Source organism: Acartia tonsa, chromosome 8 (assembly GCF_053477335.1).
Source record: "Acartia tonsa isolate MP-2025a chromosome 8, ASM5347733v1, whole genome shotgun sequence".
Lineage (NCBI taxonomy): Eukaryota > Metazoa > Arthropoda > Copepoda > Calanoida > Acartiidae > Acartia > Acartia tonsa.
The window spans coordinates 28,426,984-28,446,139 of NC_137267.1; the positions used below are offsets into that span (position 1 = coordinate 28,426,984).

Consider the following 19,156-nt stretch of genomic DNA (forward strand, 5'->3'; position numbering starts at 1 on the left):
AAATTGTGTAAGTTCGTCACTCCCTCATTTATTATATACTTTTGTTATAACCTAACTAAAGAGTAGCTGCCCTCCTAATACTGAATTGGATTCGTTTTAATGTATGTAGTTTTATATAACTCACATACAGTTTTATTTTATAAAATCTCTGCTACACATGTATGATTAACTATGGTTGTATACCTAATGTTGTAAACAAAAGAATGTTATTTCTATATTATTTTCTCCTTTTCAGTATGAGCCTATGTAATCAAAGTTTAAAGAGTTGTTTGTCTCCCCATATTTCATGTATATCTGCATCAAGCAATAACAATAATAACAGCAACAGTCAGAGCCATCTAGCGGGAATATGCTCAACTAATATATGCTCAAGTTCATCGTGTACGACCGGTACCAGCACAATTAGCTCCACAGGTTACAGTCAAATTTTAGTGAGTTTTTATTTTGTAAAATTGGCATTCATTTGCTTACTTCGTAACGGACCCACTTGATATCAGGATGATATTGTTTTCGAGTCTAAACAATAAGGTGTTACTGTTGAAATGGTACGTACCTTTGTCATGTTCATCTTTTGAAATCAATGATAAATATAGGGGAAATGCTTTGGCCCATACAGAGTGCACATCATTACCGTGCAGTTAAAACTATCAAATGATTGTTTTCATACCTTTATTATTTAAGGGGTTGGAAAAACAGAGGAAGGCGTGTATTCCCAAATTTACCTCAAGCCCATACTATAATTACTCTTTTTAAAAATATTTAATTTTGTTATTATGCGTTTCTTATGTAAATGAATAACTTTTTACCAAATTCATCCTTAAAAATTTGACTGTACAATGCAGGAGTGAGCAATATGTGCCCGTCAAGCAGCAGTAGTGACTCATCTCAAGGATTATGTTTTGTTACTAGTTCCTATTCTTGTGATATTGTCCCTACCAGTTGTGGCACGACTAGTAGCAACAATCAAGGGTAAGTTTAAAATTTAATTAATATCAAAGCTTTAAATACAAAGAAATGGTCTCAAAGACAAGTACATTAAAATAATAGGGCGCTTTTGCATGCTTTTACTGTAAACATTGGCCAAGTGATTATTATAGATAGACGGACTAACAAGTAAGGTAATTTAAGTCAATTAGTTATACATTTGGCCTTCAAACAAATAAGAGACAATAGAACAAGGATGATAACAACTATACATACAAAGCTAATGAATGACATTTTTTATTATTATAGTACAGATTTTACACTTGAGTAATTATTTATAAACTTCTAAATAAGGGCGCGTGTTTTTTTTCCATATTTCATGGAAATAAATTTGTTAAGTAATTTTTTAAAAATTTGTAGTACGTTGCCCTCTAGTCCCTGTGAGTCCAGCAGTAGTAATGGTGGTGGAGGTGGTACTACAGAACTAACACAGGAAATCTGTGGAGCAAACTGTAGGAAGTTGAAACAGGTAGTGAGTAAATTGTAACTATGTTCACACAGACATACTGCTACTTTGGTATATTTTATAATCCTATTATATCTGTCTGCAGTGAGGGGTCTTCTAACCGCTCAACCGATACGGTTCTCATTTACACTAAAAATTCTTGTAGCTTCAAAAAAGGTTTTTACAATTTTGGGAGAGGGTATCTCCACCCTTATAATTAAAATTTACTCTCCTCCCCCAACCCAAAAATATTTACTTAAAACAAAGTTTCTATTGGGGGGAGGTCGACTCACCTACCATTCCCCGCAACTTTTAGGGGTGTAGCTCTTAGTGTATTTTTAAAGAAGTATAATGAAATTTTCTTTTTTTAATTTATATTTCTTCTAACCAATTAATTCGAGATATTTTGCTTTCCATAGAAAAAAAACCTAACTACTTTAAATTGAGGATAAATATTTTATCAGGATAATAGAAAATATTCTAATATTGATAATACCACTTTTTTTATAATAGCATATATTGATTTGACAGTCTATAATTTCCCATATTATTTAACTCCCTGCTTTAACCTCTCAAAAAAAGAAATAGATATATTTTACGCGCTAAAAAGTTCCTTAAACCTGAAGAAATTAGATAATATTTATAAAACAAAAGTTCAAACTATATTAGACCAACATAAGAGTGTGTACTTCTTAATACGCTACCTAATTTAGAACTGAATCTGTCTAAATTATGCTGCTAAAAAAGTGGGCTAATATGCAACAAATGAATGTGAACGGGATATTACTAATGATTTTGTAGTCGATATAAACGTATAAGAATAGATGATTATAGGGGCCTAAATAATTCATAGTTATTTGTTGTCTTTCTAATTCTTTTAAGTAACAAAGTTTCTTTGGTGATATGGTGTCTTCTGTTTGTCCATCTTTCTAATTACTTAAATTGTCTATATTCTCCCCTTTGCTACCTCCTTTTTTGTATTTATTATATGTAATTATGTCTAGATTAATTAATTTAAAGTCTTTGGAACGAATCGTTCTTTTGTTCCTTTAAGATATAATAGCAGATTCTTCCACCCAAGAATCTAAATAATACCTTTATTTTTCAGTCAACGGGTGGTGACAGAGTGACAGTCCCTGGGGACATGTACCTACCCGGGCCCTCTCCCTCACCCTCCCCCAACAGCAAACCAGTCCTCACCACTATAGCCATCTATAAGAAGAGGGGGGAAGAAAGTCTTAATAAGTTTAAGGTAATATCATTATTGTTATGTAAGTAGGGTATACTGCAACTATGAAGATTATCCTTTTTATCCTTTTTAGTATAGTTTTTTTTTTATTATGGTGTCATTCTGAATCTTATTCTACAGGGATAGATTTCATTTTTTAGTTTATTATTTTAGGTCAGGTTAGATTATGTTACAATGAGAACTGGGTAGCCCAGACGTGCAATGAAGTTTGTGAGTATGATGCCCCCCGCCCCCCCCCCCCCCCCTCCTCGCAAAAAGAACCAAACATGACTAATGTTATATTGAGAACTGAGTAGCCCCGAATGGCACCCGCAGGGAGTTAGGCAAAGGCATAAGAAAAGAACTACTCCCCCAAATCCTCTTATTTCTAATTTAAGTCTAATCTAAGTTGTTGGGTTTTTGCGCTTAACAGGCACTTTAGAGGGAAGCACTGTATATCTACATCACGATAAACAGATTTTTTATATTAAAGGACGAAGTAAGAAAGTACGCAGTTGACCACACTTTCAAGGAAACAGCAAAAAGGTAAACCTTCAATTACCGCAAGGATGATTAAATATAATATTCATTGCCAGAATTTCTCAATATTGAATTTTTTGTTCGTTAATATTTGAGCAGCATTTTATTTAATTTTGTAATTTAGAAAAATACTTTTTTGAAAAAATTCATTTTTAGGTCATGAATTAGGTTTAAATGAATTTTAAACCTTAGATAAAATAGTATTAAAAGAGGTTTTATAACATTTGATTAAATTACTTTGTTATCGCAAAATAATTATAAATATGTCTTATGCATAAAGGAATTTTTAAAAACACAGTGGTTTCTTTGTAATATATATGTAGATAAATTTCAATGGATTAAATTTTAATTTCTAGATAGCTTTATATGAAGTTTCAAGATTAGAAATTGTATTAGATGTTTGTCTGATTTTTGTTAAATTCTGGTTTTACTTTACCCCTGTAGGATGTGAAGCCCCTGAAATTTTTATTTTTCTTAAGATTTAGTGCAAATATGATTATTCAACCAAATAAACAAACACACAATTTACTTGCTTTAATGCATACACACATACAAATACACCATCCTAATACTAAGCCTCCTGTGTGAAAAATCATATTTATAATTTATATTGAATATATGTAGTTTTAGTATTTTGAAAATTGTATTTATAATTGAATTTAGTATGTGTTTTAATTAAGAAAAGAATTTAATAATAAAAAAAATTTGAAACAACTGCATTGGAAAAAATATAGTAATGTTTGTTCAATAAGGAAAATATACAAAATAAAGGAATATGGATAATTTTTAATATGCTATTCACCTTATATCAACAACGAAATTAGATTTTAAAAATCACGAAACCTATACGTGTTTTTAGCTGTCTTTGGGGGGCAACACATTGTAAATTGACGACCTTTGCATCTGCCCCCAAAACATTATTTTAGATTTATTCCGTTTGTTGGTTATACCTTATTCCTGTTAGCTTTTGCTTTGCTTGGTTTATTATATATCCCTTTTTCATTCATTTCATAATTATTTATTTTTCATAAGCGTTTGCAGTATTGCCTCGGAGCAGGCTTAAAGCCAAAAGTAGATAAATGCTTTCCTACTTTTTTTTATCAAACTTTATTTCCCTCATTTCATATTTCTTTATATAAATAAACATATATACTCTATCATTAGAAACAAATTATAGCCAAAACGTTCATTTTCTTATGTTCTTGAATTACTACATTTTTTTAGGATTAGCAAATATTTTCTGTAGTGTCAACAGTCAAATTACTTATTACTGAGGTTCACGGAGTGTCAGTGAAAACCACTTTATAAGTCGCCTTATTAACTACCATTTTAATTGTTTTTCTACATAACAATAATAATAGCTCAACCGAAAGACGTAATTCATCATTTTTTGTGAAATTAATAAAGCATTTTTAAACATAACTTATGCAGAGTAAAATTTGTTTGTTTTGCAAAAACATATTGCTTCTTCATTATAAGTATCATTTTGTTTTAAGCTACAGAAATGTTACAAGCACTCACACTTAAAACTAATAAATTGTACAGGTTGTAATCCCACAAGTTTTAGAATATTAAAGAGACTGTGAACGAGAAAATTTCTCCTGAGATTATTAAACCTTAACATCATCTCATTCATATATTCTCAAGTATAGGGAAAAACTGTCTCTCGTTTCCTTAAAAAACGGCTTTTCCGCCGATTTTTACTATGTCCAAGATTGGGGAAAAAATTTCTATAGCTAAAACAAATTTGTAAATAATAAAGGTGCAATATTTCTTTATAAACAGTCTGATAAAATTGTAAACTAATTCTCCAAAGTGGGTTATTTATTGTCCAACACAATAAAAAAAGGATATTATTATTTTAAATAACCTCTGAAATTCAGCCCTTTGTAGACAGTGAGGTATTTTTTTGTCAATAATACGAATTTAAAATATATCTTTATTACCTAATTACTACGTTATAAAAAAAACTAATTGGCAATTTTATATCATAAAATAAATCCTTATAAATTGTTTCAACTATATATGACAATTTAAATATCCCTAAAAACATTATGAGAAACAAAAACGTTCAGATTTTCCCTGTTTTTTTTCTTTTTTCCTCCCAAAGTACCATAAAATCAGGCATTATTCCTGGATATTTTTGTTAATAGGACGTTTTTGGTTGATCAGTGTAGTGAAATGTGCTTAGAAAATGTTAAGATTTGATAATCAGATGAGAATTTTTTACGTTCACACTGCCTTTAATGGAATATTTTCTATTAACTTAAATTAGTTAGTCTTATTGAAACTTTTATGTACAAAATATAAAGGTACGGTGTTAATCATAACAAATATTCATTTTCCATTAGAAGTATTAAATATATATACATAGATTTCCAAATTTACAATTTACTTTTATATACGCTTAAATGGTTTAAATAGGTCACCCTTTTGTTTGTATGCTGCTTGCACTCTATATTTTCAAGCCTTTATTTCCGTTTATGCGAAGCTTATAGAGTTAAATATTTTCCCCAAATGCAAATATTAATATTGCAACAATAAAAACAATAAAAAGGTAAAGCATTTTAATATCGGCCCTATATATTAGTATTTTATTACTTATGATTGATGAATAGAACAAGAAAGTGACAATTTAAGTTTTATTTTTCCTCATAGGTAATTATATTCTTCAAAAAAAATGTTTATAAATATGTTTGAAGTTACTCTATAGTTCTAGTTAGTAAGTTTTTTCTTGCTCACGGCAATTACAAATTTTAATTTTCTATAATTTAGTTTCCAAATATTTAGACTTGAAATTCATTTCCTATGCACTTTAAACTTGTATTATTGAATATACTTCTATTCAAAATATTATGAAATTTAGTTTTAAAAACACGTTTATATGTTTTTAGGTTTGGAATTCACCATTCTACGGTATCAGGTTGGGTCAAAGAATCTGAAAAGTTGGACAAATCTTCAACTCAAAATTCATTCTTTAAAGAAAGAGGTAAACAGCTAGATAGATAGTCAGATAGTTAGATAGATAATAAGATAAATAATAATGTATGTTTAGTTCATATTCTTTAAGCTATAAACACTGCTCCCATCAACAGTTCACTGTGTGGTAGAGCTCTCTCTTCTTCAAGGAAACAATAAACACAACCAAAGCAATGAATAAATTCAATTTTCCTTATTCATTAAAAAACATTCCTATCCCACCACGCCACCTGTACGAGAAAGAAGTAATACACAAACTTAACAATGGCTATAACAGATTAAATTGGGATTTTTACTTCAAATGCAAGGAAAGAAATGACAGCACAAATGAGTCAACATCCTTCGGCTTCAAGACTAACAAGGTACCATACTACACTAACTACCATAAACTTGAACCATTTAAGAAAGACTTAGTCAAATTAGTTAAACATTAAATACCGCCCACATGCTAATGACTTCCAAAAAAAACTAAAGGAAGACTGTAATAGAATCAAGCAATCCAAAGAAGTTATTGTCAATGCAGATAAAACTTCCAATATGTATGGCATACCTGTTGAGACATATAAAACACACCTGAGAAACAACATAACAAAAGACTATAAAAAGTCAAGCAATAACAAAGTCAATCAAACAAACAAGGAGGCAGCACAAATAGCTAAGAAGCTTAATGTAGCAGAAAAGGCAGAAATTTTATCAGACTCACCTTGTTTTATTACTATCAAAGACCACAAACCAAATTTTCCAGGGCGTGTTGAATGCAGACTTATAAACCCATCCAAAACGGAAATTGGAAAAATCAGCAAAACTATTCTTGACAAAATAAATAAAACTGTCAAAACAAAAACAGGTTCAAACCAATGGCAAAACACCTACCAAACATTAGACTGGTTCAAAGGACTTAAAAACAAACACCAGCTAACATTCCTACAATTTGACATTGAATCATTCTACCCAAGCATTACAAAAGAACTGGTAAACCAAGCAATTAACTTTGCTCAACAATTTACACAAATTACTGAAAATGATATCAACATTATTATGCATGCCAGAAAAACTTTCTTATTCTCTTCAAACGAAGCCTGGGTCAAAAACAACAGTGAAGATTTTGATGTCCCAATGGGAGGATTTGACTCTGCTGAAATTTCCGAACTTATAGGCCTATTTATTCTAAATGGTCTAGAAAAACTCGTCCCTAAAACACACATTGGCCTTTACAGGGACGATGGACTGGCTGCAATAAATTTACCAGGTCCAAGAATTGAAAGATTGAGAAAAGATATAACAAAATTCTTCAAAACACACAACCTACAAATCACAACCAATACAAACATCAAAATTGTAAATTTTCTAGATGTCACCCTTAACCTAACTACAGGCTGCTTCAAACCATTTAGAAAGGAAACAAATTTACCCTGTTATATCAACACAAAATCCTGCCACCCACCAAACATCATTAAGCAATTACCATTAATGATTGAAAAACGCATTTCTGATCTGTCTAGCAATGAAACTCTTTTTAATGAAGAAAAGGACCTGTATAATACGGCCTTGAAAACAGCAGGCTACAAGCACAACATACAATACAAACAACAAGCACAACACACAACCAACACAGCGAGAAAAAAACGCAAAAGAAAAGTTAATTGGTTCACCATCCCCTACAACGCTGCAGTTAAAACAAACATAGCCAAAGAGTTTTTAAAACTAGTAGATAAGCACTTTCCTCCAGGCTCAGAACTACACAAATATTACAATAGAAACACCATCAAGATTTCCTACAGCACAATGCCAAACATGCAGAGTATAATTTCTACACACAATAAGCGCATCCTTGGCGATTCCAAAATACCTACAATTGAAGGATGCAACTGTAGACAACCCCAAACATGCCCATTGGATGGTAAATGCAAAACTTAAAACATGGTCTATAGAGCCACTGTGACACTAGATTCAGACCAGAGCCAACATCAATATATTGGCCTAACCTCTGCAACTTTCAAGCAAAGATATAGTAGGCACAAAACATCTTTCGCACGAGACACAGCTTGCACAAAGCTATCTGATTTCATCAAAACACAAAGACAGAAAAACACAAACTATAAAATTGAATGGTCAATTGAAAAACTAGCAAACCCTTACAATCAAAATTCCAAAAAATGCAATCTTTGCTTGACAGAAAGCTTCGAAATAATGAAAGCTTTCAAATCTAACATACAAACTTTAAACACCAGAAATGAAATCTTCAGCAAGTGTCCACACAGAGAAAAGTTCCTTCTTTCAAAGTGCATGACGTGAAACATATTCAAAGCAGTATTTTTTTATATAATATGTATTAATTTGTAAAACTGCAAATGATAAATATGACCTAATTTTGTCTATTTAAAGATTCCCTTTAAACACCTCCCCCTTTTTATATAAAGATGCTAATTCCCCCCCCAACCCCAAGAGGATATAGGCAGTAAAAAAACCCGCAGGGGGCACAATTTTCTAACACTTCTTTCTCATTTAGTTAGTCTTTAAAAAGGATTCAAAATGCATGGACATATATCTTTTTAACTCTTATTTTATACATCTTAATTGGAACTGATGATCTATTTTTATAGAGAAACATATGTATTCCGCAAATAAATAGTTAAAAAAATTAAATGTGTTTATACATATATATAAGAATATTATATAAAGTAGTAAGCTTTTTTTGTCTGAAGCAAAAGATCTCGCTAACCACTGAATCTATATTGTTCTCCTCTTAGATTCAGGGAGGGTTTATAACTATTTTAGGCAGAGAATCTCCAACCTCCTAAGAGAAATAGCTCCTAGAAAAAATAACCCCACTTCATAAAAAAACATAATTTGAAAATGGGGAGGGGAGTGGATGATCGAACCTGCCCCTCCTACTATTAGTGCTCTTGAGGCTTCTAGGGGAGTAGCCGCAAGTAGCGAGATACAGCACAAGATAGAAAGATATATATTCATATTCCTAAGGTATGTTCATATTATGTTTAAGTATATTCCCTGGCAGAATAACTCTATACTCAGGGACAAAGGAAGGAAATTTATCACAAATTTAACTTTTCTCTCCAAGGCTTTGATTCAAATATTTCCCTTAAAAAGGGAGAGGTAGAAATTAACTCAATTTTGGTAAAAAGGAAATAATTTCTAAAGCGAATTCAGTAAATATTAGTTTAATTATAGATGTTAAAGAAAAAGAACATTAACTGTAATTACAAATTAATAAATATTTTGGACCAATAGGGCTCGAAAGATATGAGAGTATGGGAAAAAATAAATTTTTACTGATCACAAACTATCTAAAATTTTTTTAACGAATGACGAATTAAACTTAAAAATTACAAAATTCATTGATAACTTGATGGACAACGTATTAGAACCTACGGACAGAATCACATGTATATTATCTTTGCTACAATACAATAATTTTAATCGTCTATCCTAAAAATCCCTGCCTAAGCAAGTACCCCCTTTGCTATGCATATCCCCTTGTGTGTGTAAAAGAGAGTCATAAAGATCTTGTTACTTTATATGAGTGTATGTATGTAGGGATATTTTTACACCAGATAAAGGGTTGGGTTATATGTTATATTATTTTTCTTAATTTTTTTTTATTAGCAAAAATTTGGAATCTTTCAACTTAGAATTTACAAAATAAAAAAAGAGTGTATTTTTTGTTTTTGTCTTTTTAAATAACTCATAGATATTTTGATGCTTTATTATCCTTTTTAAAAGCGAAGCTTTTCTATAATTAGGGTCGGTCCGTCCATACGTACGTCCGTAACGGATAGCTTTTTTCGTTAATTTAGGCATGTTAGAAGGTCCTATCGATTTCAAACTTTGTATAGTAATTCCTGCAGTAATTAGGTACGATTTAGAAAGCGTAGCAACTCTATAATCATTACCAAAATATCCGTACGTCCATTTTAAACATGTTGATTTTTTTTACTTTTTTAACAACAAATTTTTATATGATCTAATTATCCGATTGATCTGATTTTTTGTATGCTGATTCCTGGGACAACAAAGTACATTATTATAAACGAAGCAACTCTATAATTTAGTCCTAAAAATGTAAGTATGTCCATAAACAGTATTCTATATCAAGCAATTTTGCATCGACTCTCATACAAATTTATATTCTGATTATTCAGTTCTGACACTATACAAGTATTAATGTCCGTTTGTCCTACCGTTTCTGCGCTTCGCTTTTATGGATGTTGTCATTCTTGTTATATTACCAATGATCTCTAAAGCAGTGGTCTCCAAAACGTGTTTGTTTGTGTATATTTCTTTATAAAATTTACCGTAGCCATTATAAATATGTTTTTAGCAAATTTACCCATCGTCTTATTCCTGATATTTCGCAGTAATTTTCTCAATACTCCATGTAGAAAATAAAGAACTAGTAAAACATTAGTATGTACATATACACAGCTCTTAACAACACTTGCTCAAGATGAAATGGTATATTCCAACCCAGTATTGGAGCCCGGAATAAAAAAATAGGATTTAAGCAATTATACCCTTTAATAAATAAAGGACTGGTCTAACTAACACAAAATAGGGGGTCTTTTATTAATGTCATGGTGGATCATGGGTCTAAAACCACCTCTAGGCTTTTATATAGCTACCCTGAAAATTACAACCAACTCGTATCGATATTTTACGATTTCTTATGCTTCAGACAAAAAAAAACTTACTACTTTATATTACAGGATTACATTTAGAGTCCGAAAAACTGGAAAATAAACGTTCTGTCCCTAGACATATATTCTATTTCATTTTAACCTTGATTTTACGCCAAGAACATGATTCTTTCTTAAACCATATCTACCAACTATCAACTCTTTAATTCAACCAACTTTGTTTCAGGCGATGAAAAATTTATCCACTGGCTGCGAGAGTATAGATATCAAAATAAACCGGTGAGTTGTTTTTAAGAAACAAACTAGTAGATAAGAATCAAAAGCCTTTATTAATCTAAAAATGAATTTTATTGTAAAATGTGTATATTTTTAAGAGCAGCTTAAAATATATGACAATATTTGTGTAGAGATTCCTTAAATGTAGGTATAACCTATATGTGACCAGAATGTTTTACGTCAATTTTATACATGTTATTATGCCTTTTTGATACCAAATTTTTATGTATGATACACATTTTTCAACTCACCATTAGGGTCTATATCATATTCGTCGTCTCTCTACAATTAGGTAATGTAAGAAAGTCCACATTGAGTATCATGCATTAGAACAACTTTTCTACAGATAAACATATGTTTTTTTTTTAGACCTAAAAATTTGCTTCTAGTAATTGTTGTAAACCTGAAATAGTTGGAAATGTTTATAAAAAACGAATAAATGCCCACTTTTTAAAATTTTGCTCTTATTTTTTTTATATTTCTTGTACTTCTTATGTCACTTGTTTTCGTTCCTTTTAGGTGACTCTAACAGCCGTGAAAAACAAAGTTGCAGACATTCTCATGGAGTACACCGTCACTGAAATTGAAAAAACCTGCAAATGGTTCCTACTCTGGCATAATAGGTAGACATTTTTAGTTTCTGCTTGGCTTACGTTTTTTATTGCTTGTTTTTTCTTTGTTTTGTTCTATTTTTAGGTTTTAAGGTATTTTTAGCGACCTCAGGCTGCGAACAATTTGAAGATCATCAAAAGAAGAAAAAAAACAATAAAGTCATAAAAATAATAATTTAGCGAACTACCTTACTTTACTGAAAAATACATAAAAAATTGAATTCATAATGCATCTAAAAATAGAAAAGAACTTAATGGCCATTTCCTGAAATTTATTGAAAGGGTCGAAAGTAATTGGTTTGGTCTATTAAGCAATGGATTTCTGACCTAGAATCTATCATTTTATTGTTGTAGTAAAAATTTACAGGGCTATCCAAGATTCATTTCAAAAAGAACTATATTGAAAAGGAAACTTCTAATACCTTGGTCTTTTTTCCTATATGTATATAAATACATTACTTTTTTATATGTAAATGTTGACGACCTATTATAAAATATTTTTAATAATGACAGAATTGAGCGTTTTTGTGTATGATTTTAAGAAAAACTATTTTTTTAATCACTCTGTTGAAACTGATATATTATCCCTTTTCTAGAAGAGTTAAAGTGGTTCGGATTATCATATGAATAGTCCGAATTCTTAGCCGGTGGGCCATTCAACCTGACTTGTCGTAACCAGGGTGCCATTCATCCTAAGAAGGTTGGAATCCCATGTATATCTCCAATATATTTAGATTCCTTGGGTTGTTTATTTTGTGTAGAAAGATAGAGAGTCCCTCGTGAAAAAAAGATTTAAATAAATAGAATTCAGTTTTGATTTATTAAATTTTCATACCAATCTAACTTTAATAAAAAACAATAAGCTATTGGCAAGATCATTTTCTACAACTTTTAAATATATAGAGAAAAAAAAACAGAAAAAAGGACAAAAAGGGTACAATTTATCTGATTTAAAAATTTGAAGTTAAGGAACAAATTATTTTATATCAGAACATTTTCTTTTTCTCAAGAGAATTTTATTGACATTTTATTTTTTTTAAATTGCTATAAACTACAAATATAAAAAGAAGAAAAGGTTTTTTGAATAAGCTTATAAAAAAATCATAGTATGATACTGATGAATTTCAAGACTTATTTCTTATACTTTTCAACTATTTCTTTTTCAAGTAATATTTCCTGAATCAAAGAATAATTAATGATAGAGGAACATCAAAATAAACCTTTCTTATTCCAGGATTTCTGGCCAATAAAATAAATTTGACCAGGAATGAGGGAAAGTTTTGTTCACAAATAGTTGTACGGAACAGACTTATATTTAAACATTTTAAATTTGCAATAATAAATAAATAAAAAATTGAACCTTAAATGAGTTAAATAATTTTTTAAATCCAATTAACATCTATTTAAAGACTTAAACAGGGGTAAGGGGTAAAAAAAGGTTTGAGTATATGGATATTTACTAATAAATGGATTTATTTAAAAGTATTTAGGTTACATTTATGCCATTTTTCTTAAATATGAACATTAAACAATTTTCTTCCCTTGATTTAAAATTAGTCCTGTTCAACTATTTGTAAATACTTGTTCCTGATATTTGAGTTAAGCAAAAAGGTTTCCACTTCTGAAATCTATTTATGATGATAGAGGGACTCTACAACTATCTTAATAGAACCCAACTAGACTTATTACTACTATATACATACAACCAACCATTAGAAATTCATGTTTTCTATAGATGTCTTATCATTTAGATAATAGACATAGAGCTCCTTTTATACATAGTCCCCTTTTAATAGACTCTCTTATACTTCATATGTATAGATATGAACATATTAATTGTATTTAAAAGGTAGTAAAACCCCAAATTTCTTATCCTAATTATATGCATAATTATAGATGTATATTATCCATTATACATTGTTTTTTAGTAATTTATGTAGTTGTTGAATCAATGATATAGCAGCAGTGGGTAATAGCTGTGTAAATATAAACCTTATATTCTTCTTTCTCCACCCTTTTACATAAGTAAGTATTTATTTGTATCATTTATGTGTTTAGAGGAAATGCCAAATTGTATGACAAAACATTCTTAAAAATTCATTGTAGAACAAGAATTGAAAAGTATACAAATCTTTCTGGCAATTTTGAAAATGATAGTGAACCACAAACATAAATGAAGGTTTTTATTGGTTATGTCAATTCAGGGCAAAACGCTCTTTTTGATAATGGCTGATGGCTATAGCTCAGGCACTAAGAAACACATTTTTAGTCGGCTGGGTGATTACATAATTTGTTTAATCTGTTCTGCTATTTATTTTTAAGAATGTATGTCTCTATCTCCAAAGGTTAAGCTACAATCATGATATCATTCAATCTCATCCTTTTCCTTTCAAAATATTGAAAAATGCAGTTTCTAGTATTATTTGTTTTAGTTACAAAAAAAAACAATATTATTAAGATTGAAAAACTGTCATGTTTGTATTTTTACACTTTCAACCAAAAAAGGTTAAAAATTATTAGGAATATTCTTTTAATTTAACCAAAATATATTTAATTTTGAAAACAGGATTTAATTTTGGTAAAATTGAAAGATTATTTTGTTTTTGCTCTAGACTAGTTCCCTTTTTATGTATATACATTACATAGGCATATCTCTATTTAGTAACTAGCTTTCAACAGTCAATTTACAATTCGATCTGCATGGTAAACGATACTTAGTAATCTAATAATGAAAAACATAAAAATAGCTACAAAAAACACTAAATTTATAGAAACTTTGAATTTGTAATTGACTGACTTTATTTAATTCCTATTTAATATAATTCCTTGCTCTTTGTCTTATTTTTAAATTTTTTGAAAATTTTAAAGAAGATTAAAAGTTGTATAGTTTTGTTGCTCTATCCTTTAGTGACCTTACTAGAATTTAATATTTCCTCTTTTTTTCTCTTTTATAGTTTTTAATGTTCAATGGTAAATGTGACCTAACCATTTTCAAAATGAAAAAAAACCTATGTACATAAAACATCCCTTATATCAAATCTAAATCTTTATAAGTTTATAAAAACAACAAATGATAGAACTAACCTGATAAATATAAAAATCTAATTTAGCTTGATATCTCTTTTTAAATGTTAATGCCCTTTCCATCCATTTAGATTTTTCTCTGTCATATTCTATCTTTTGGTTTTCAAATATTTGATTCATACTTTGCCAGAAGTAGATTTTAAATTTCATTGTTACATAACAGTATTTAAAAACTACAAAAATTTTATTAATTTTTTCTGTCTTTTTTCTTTTATCCTGTCTCTCTCTCTCTCTTTCTGTATCACATGTTCCCTCTCTCTATTATAAATAAAAATTTTATTTCAGCACCATTTACTTGTTATCAAACAAAAACATCAGAAACAGTAATGAATATTAAACCTAACCTGAATTTTAAATAATAGTGTACATTGCTGTTATTAATATAAAAAATAAAACATAAGCAATTTTTGCCCTTTCGACTGTTCTCCCCCATATTTAAATTTTAAGCTATCTTAGGTAAAAACTAGTTGATAAATTTAATTGAAACTATTGCCCCCTTCCTCCCTCTCAGTCTCTTTATCTCTTGGTAGAATCTAAGGTTGTCTGCAGCCATTGAAAGTGAAGTTGGCTAATAGTTATTTCTTTCATCGTATTTTAAACGGCTTTCCGCGGATATAGAATGTACAATTATGAGATTTAAACTACTTTTTTAAGCCCCGTGGTGCCGAAGGCACCGGCTAAAAAACTGGTTTTAATCTTTTGATTGTACATTTTTATATTCGTAGAAAGCTGGATATAATACGATGCTAGACATAGTTTTTTCGTATGGATGAGAACCGGTTCCTATCCACCGGATTCGAATGAATACGAGAAAATATTTTACTCTTCTATCACTCTAGTTATTTAGAGAAAAGCCAAAGGTCTAAAAAATATTCTTTTCTTAAAATTTTTTAAAAAAGAATGATTAACAACCAAAATTTATTAAAAGATTGAGAGAAATTGAGAGATAAATAACAAGATAGTAAATTAAAATTATACATTACAGATGGATAGACACTTACGTACTGCTTTGAAATAAAGTATCATTTTTTCAACTATTTATGGCTCTTTTTATCCATGTATCTAGACCTCTTTATCTATACGTTTCCTGTATATTTTACCCGCAGTTTGATCAAACATATAGAGTAACGTTTCTACATATCTTTATTGTCTTACCGTCACAGTAAACTATACTGTGTATTACAGGCTTTTCATATATTTTGGGTAACTGTAGTAAAAGAACTATAGATCTGGCCCTTAATCTTGAAAGAATATGTATTGCTCTTAAAATATCTTTAATTTTATGCAATGAAATAGCGGTTTTTAAAGATAGGTAATATTACAGTGAAGTAAAAGGCTTTTCTATATTGATAAGTAATGAAATATTATTTTTTTTAAACTTTAGAACTTGCAAAAATTTGGGGCAAAGATTTCTTAAACTTAGACAGATATTTAGACAAGAATGAGAACATTCATAAAATCCTGGCTAAGTTTATATGAAACAAGGAAGATAGCAAGACTGAATCAAAAATTCTGATTAATATGAAAAGATTTAAAAAACACAAGATTTTTGATTGGTCGTACGGATTTTTTTGACAATGATTAAATAGTTTTTACTCAATAATGTGTCTTAGTGTTAATTAACTTGAAATTTGAAGCATTAAAAAGGAGGGACATTTAAACCAACTTAGGTGTAAAATTCACAAATTATCCATTTTTGAAAAAAAGAAAAAAAGATTATTCTAAGAAAAGTAGTTATGATTCCAATATGGGGAAAAGATATTTTTGTTTAGTTTATGAAACTCTTCTTGTTTATTGGGGATTGGTTTTTGTAGAGTAGGGAAAGATATTCTGAATAATAAATAGTAGATCTTTTCATGAAAATACTCTTTTTCGAATTTTAGTCTTCTGCTAACCTAAAAAGTTACTTTAGGAGCCTAGAAATACATGTACAAAATTTCAGCTCTCTATCTCTACTGACGACCTAGCGCCAGGCATGTAAAACATCAACAGATAACGGTAGCACGGCGGTTTTAACAATATCTCAGCAATGTGCAGGTTTTAAGCTTTTCTGCATATTTCAATTTAAACACATAAGGACAAAGCTATATTATCCTAAAAATCTTTTGTCAATGTCTACTCTACACCTAGCGCCAGTCAGTTTTCTAAAATCATGCATTTTATACCTGTGAAAATAGAAATCGCCAGCGCTAGGTGTAGAGTAGACTTTGACAAAAGATTTTTGGGATATTATATCTTTGGCCTTATGTGTTTAAGTTGAAATATGCAGAACACCTGAATTCATCTTCCAAGCCATTCTCTAGGCTTTTTAATTTTTTTTATGAAATAACGGGATTTTAAAACTGCCCTTTGAAAAGGCCTAAAAAATATCTTTTTTTGTCACTTTTTTCACTGCTTATAGTTACAACTTATTAATATATTAAGCTTAGTTTTAAAAAATCGGCGCCTCCAACACCAAAACCGGCAAAAACTGGCAGTTAAACTTCTGTGCCCCTACTTGCCCCCCTCTTCGGTAAACAGTAGTTATCTCAAGAAGTAAAAGAGATATCAACACACAGAAAGAAAGCTTTTAAAATAAAACTGAACTAAGTAACCATTACACATTTAATTTTGGGACTTTCCTTCTAGGCGCTTGTGGAGCAAAAGACCCACCAAAACACTAATAATATGAGTTCTGAGCTTATTTTTAAAGATATCAACCTGATTTTTATTTAAATCTTTTGTTACCATAATTGAACTCAGTAATATTTACAGATTTTATTTTGGGACTTTCCTTCTAGGGGCTTGTTTGGCAAAAGACCCCCAAAAACTAAAAATATGAGTTATGGACTTATTTTTAAAGATATCAACCTAATTTTTTTTTAGAAAACTTTTTTTTATATAATCAAACTCAGCAACCTATACAGATTTCATTTCGACTTGCCTTCCAGGTGCTAGTGGAGCAAAAGACCCCCCAAAACACAAAATTATGAGTTCTGAGCTTATTTTTAAAGATATCAACCTGATTTTTTTCAAGAAAATTTTTTAAATAAAACAGAACTCAGTAATGATTACACATTTCATTTTGAGACTTTCCTTTGAGGGGCTTGTGGAGCAAAAGACCCCCCAAAACACAAAAAATATGAGTTCTGAGCTGATATTTAAAGATAACTTTTTTAACATAACCAAACTCATCAGGGGCGTCCAAGCTTTTTTTTTGGGGGGGGGGGTGGAGTAAAATTTGCTTGGAGGGGGGGGGGGGTAATTACCCCCATTGAAATCTGTTGGTAAACAAAATTTGCCCCCAGGGTAAATTTTTTTTTTTTTTTTTTTTTTGGGGGGGGGGGTAATTTAAATTTTATTAAATATTTGGTATTTTTTGTTGTTAAAGATTTTTTATTTTGGGGGGTATTCAAAATTGTTTACCCCTCCTAAAATACCCCCTCCTAAATGGTTGATATCTTTAAAAATAAGTTCAAAACTCATATTTTTTGTTTTTGGGGGTCTTTTGCCAAACAAGCCTTTAGAAGGAAAGTACCAAAATGAAATCTGTAAATGTTACTGAGTTTGGTTATGTTAACAAAGTTTTCAAAAAAAAATCAGGTTGATATCTTTAAAAATAAGCTCAGAAAACTTTTTTAACATAACCAAACTCAGCAGGGGCGTCCAAGCTTTTTTTTGGGGGGGGGGAAAATTTGCTTGATAAACAAAATTTGCCCCCAGGGTAATTTTTTTTTTTTTGGGGGGGGGGGGGGGGTAATTTAAATTTTATTAAATATTTGGTATTTTTTTGTTAGAGATTTTTTATTTTGGGGGGGTATTCAAAATTGTTTACCCCCGCCTAAATGGTTGATATCTTTAAAAATAAGTCCAGAACTCATATTTTTAGTTTTGGGGGTCTTTTGCCCAACTAGCCCCTAGCAGGAAAGTCCTAAAATGAAATCTGTAAACATTACTGAGTTTCATAGACGTCCAAGAGGGGGGGTAAAGTGGGGATTACCCCCCCCTCCAAACGAATTTGGGAGTGCCCCCCCCCCCCAAAAAAAAAGCTTGGACGCCCCTGCTGAGTTCGGTTATGTTAAAAAAGTTTCCTTTAAAAAATCAGGTTGATATCTTTAAATATCAGCTCAGAACTCATATTTTTTGTGTTTTGGGGGGTCTTTAGCTCCACGAGCCCCTCAAAGGAATGTCCCAAAATGAAATGTGTAATTATTACTGAGTTCAGTTTTATTTTAAAAACTTTCCTTAAAAATTTTGGGGAAAATTTTGGGAAGGTAAACAAAATTTGCCCAGGCCAACAGGTTTCAGGGGGGGTAATTACCCCCCCCCCCCCAAGCAAATTTTACCCCCCCAAAAAGAAAGCTTGCACGCC

At 30.3% G+C, this 19,156-nt stretch overlaps 1 protein-coding gene across 1 annotated transcript in view; it reads left to right on the forward strand.

Annotated features, from left to right (window-relative positions):
* Nucleotides 1-19,156, forward strand: part of LOC145326438 (uncharacterized) — a 114,241-nt gene that overhangs the window by 61,886 nt on the left and 33,199 nt on the right. The window contains exons 23-30 of the mRNA XM_080169788.1: nt 236-414; nt 843-969; nt 1,345-1,453; nt 2,538-2,681; nt 3,151-3,203; nt 6,092-6,186; nt 11,061-11,113; nt 11,630-11,733. Of these exons, the coding sequence (XP_080025914.1) occupies nt 236-414; nt 843-969; nt 1,345-1,453; nt 2,538-2,681; nt 3,151-3,203; nt 6,092-6,186; nt 11,061-11,113; nt 11,630-11,733 (864 nt within the window). The remainder of the gene's footprint in view (nt 1-235; nt 415-842; nt 970-1,344; nt 1,454-2,537; nt 2,682-3,150; nt 3,204-6,091; nt 6,187-11,060; nt 11,114-11,629; nt 11,734-19,156) is intronic.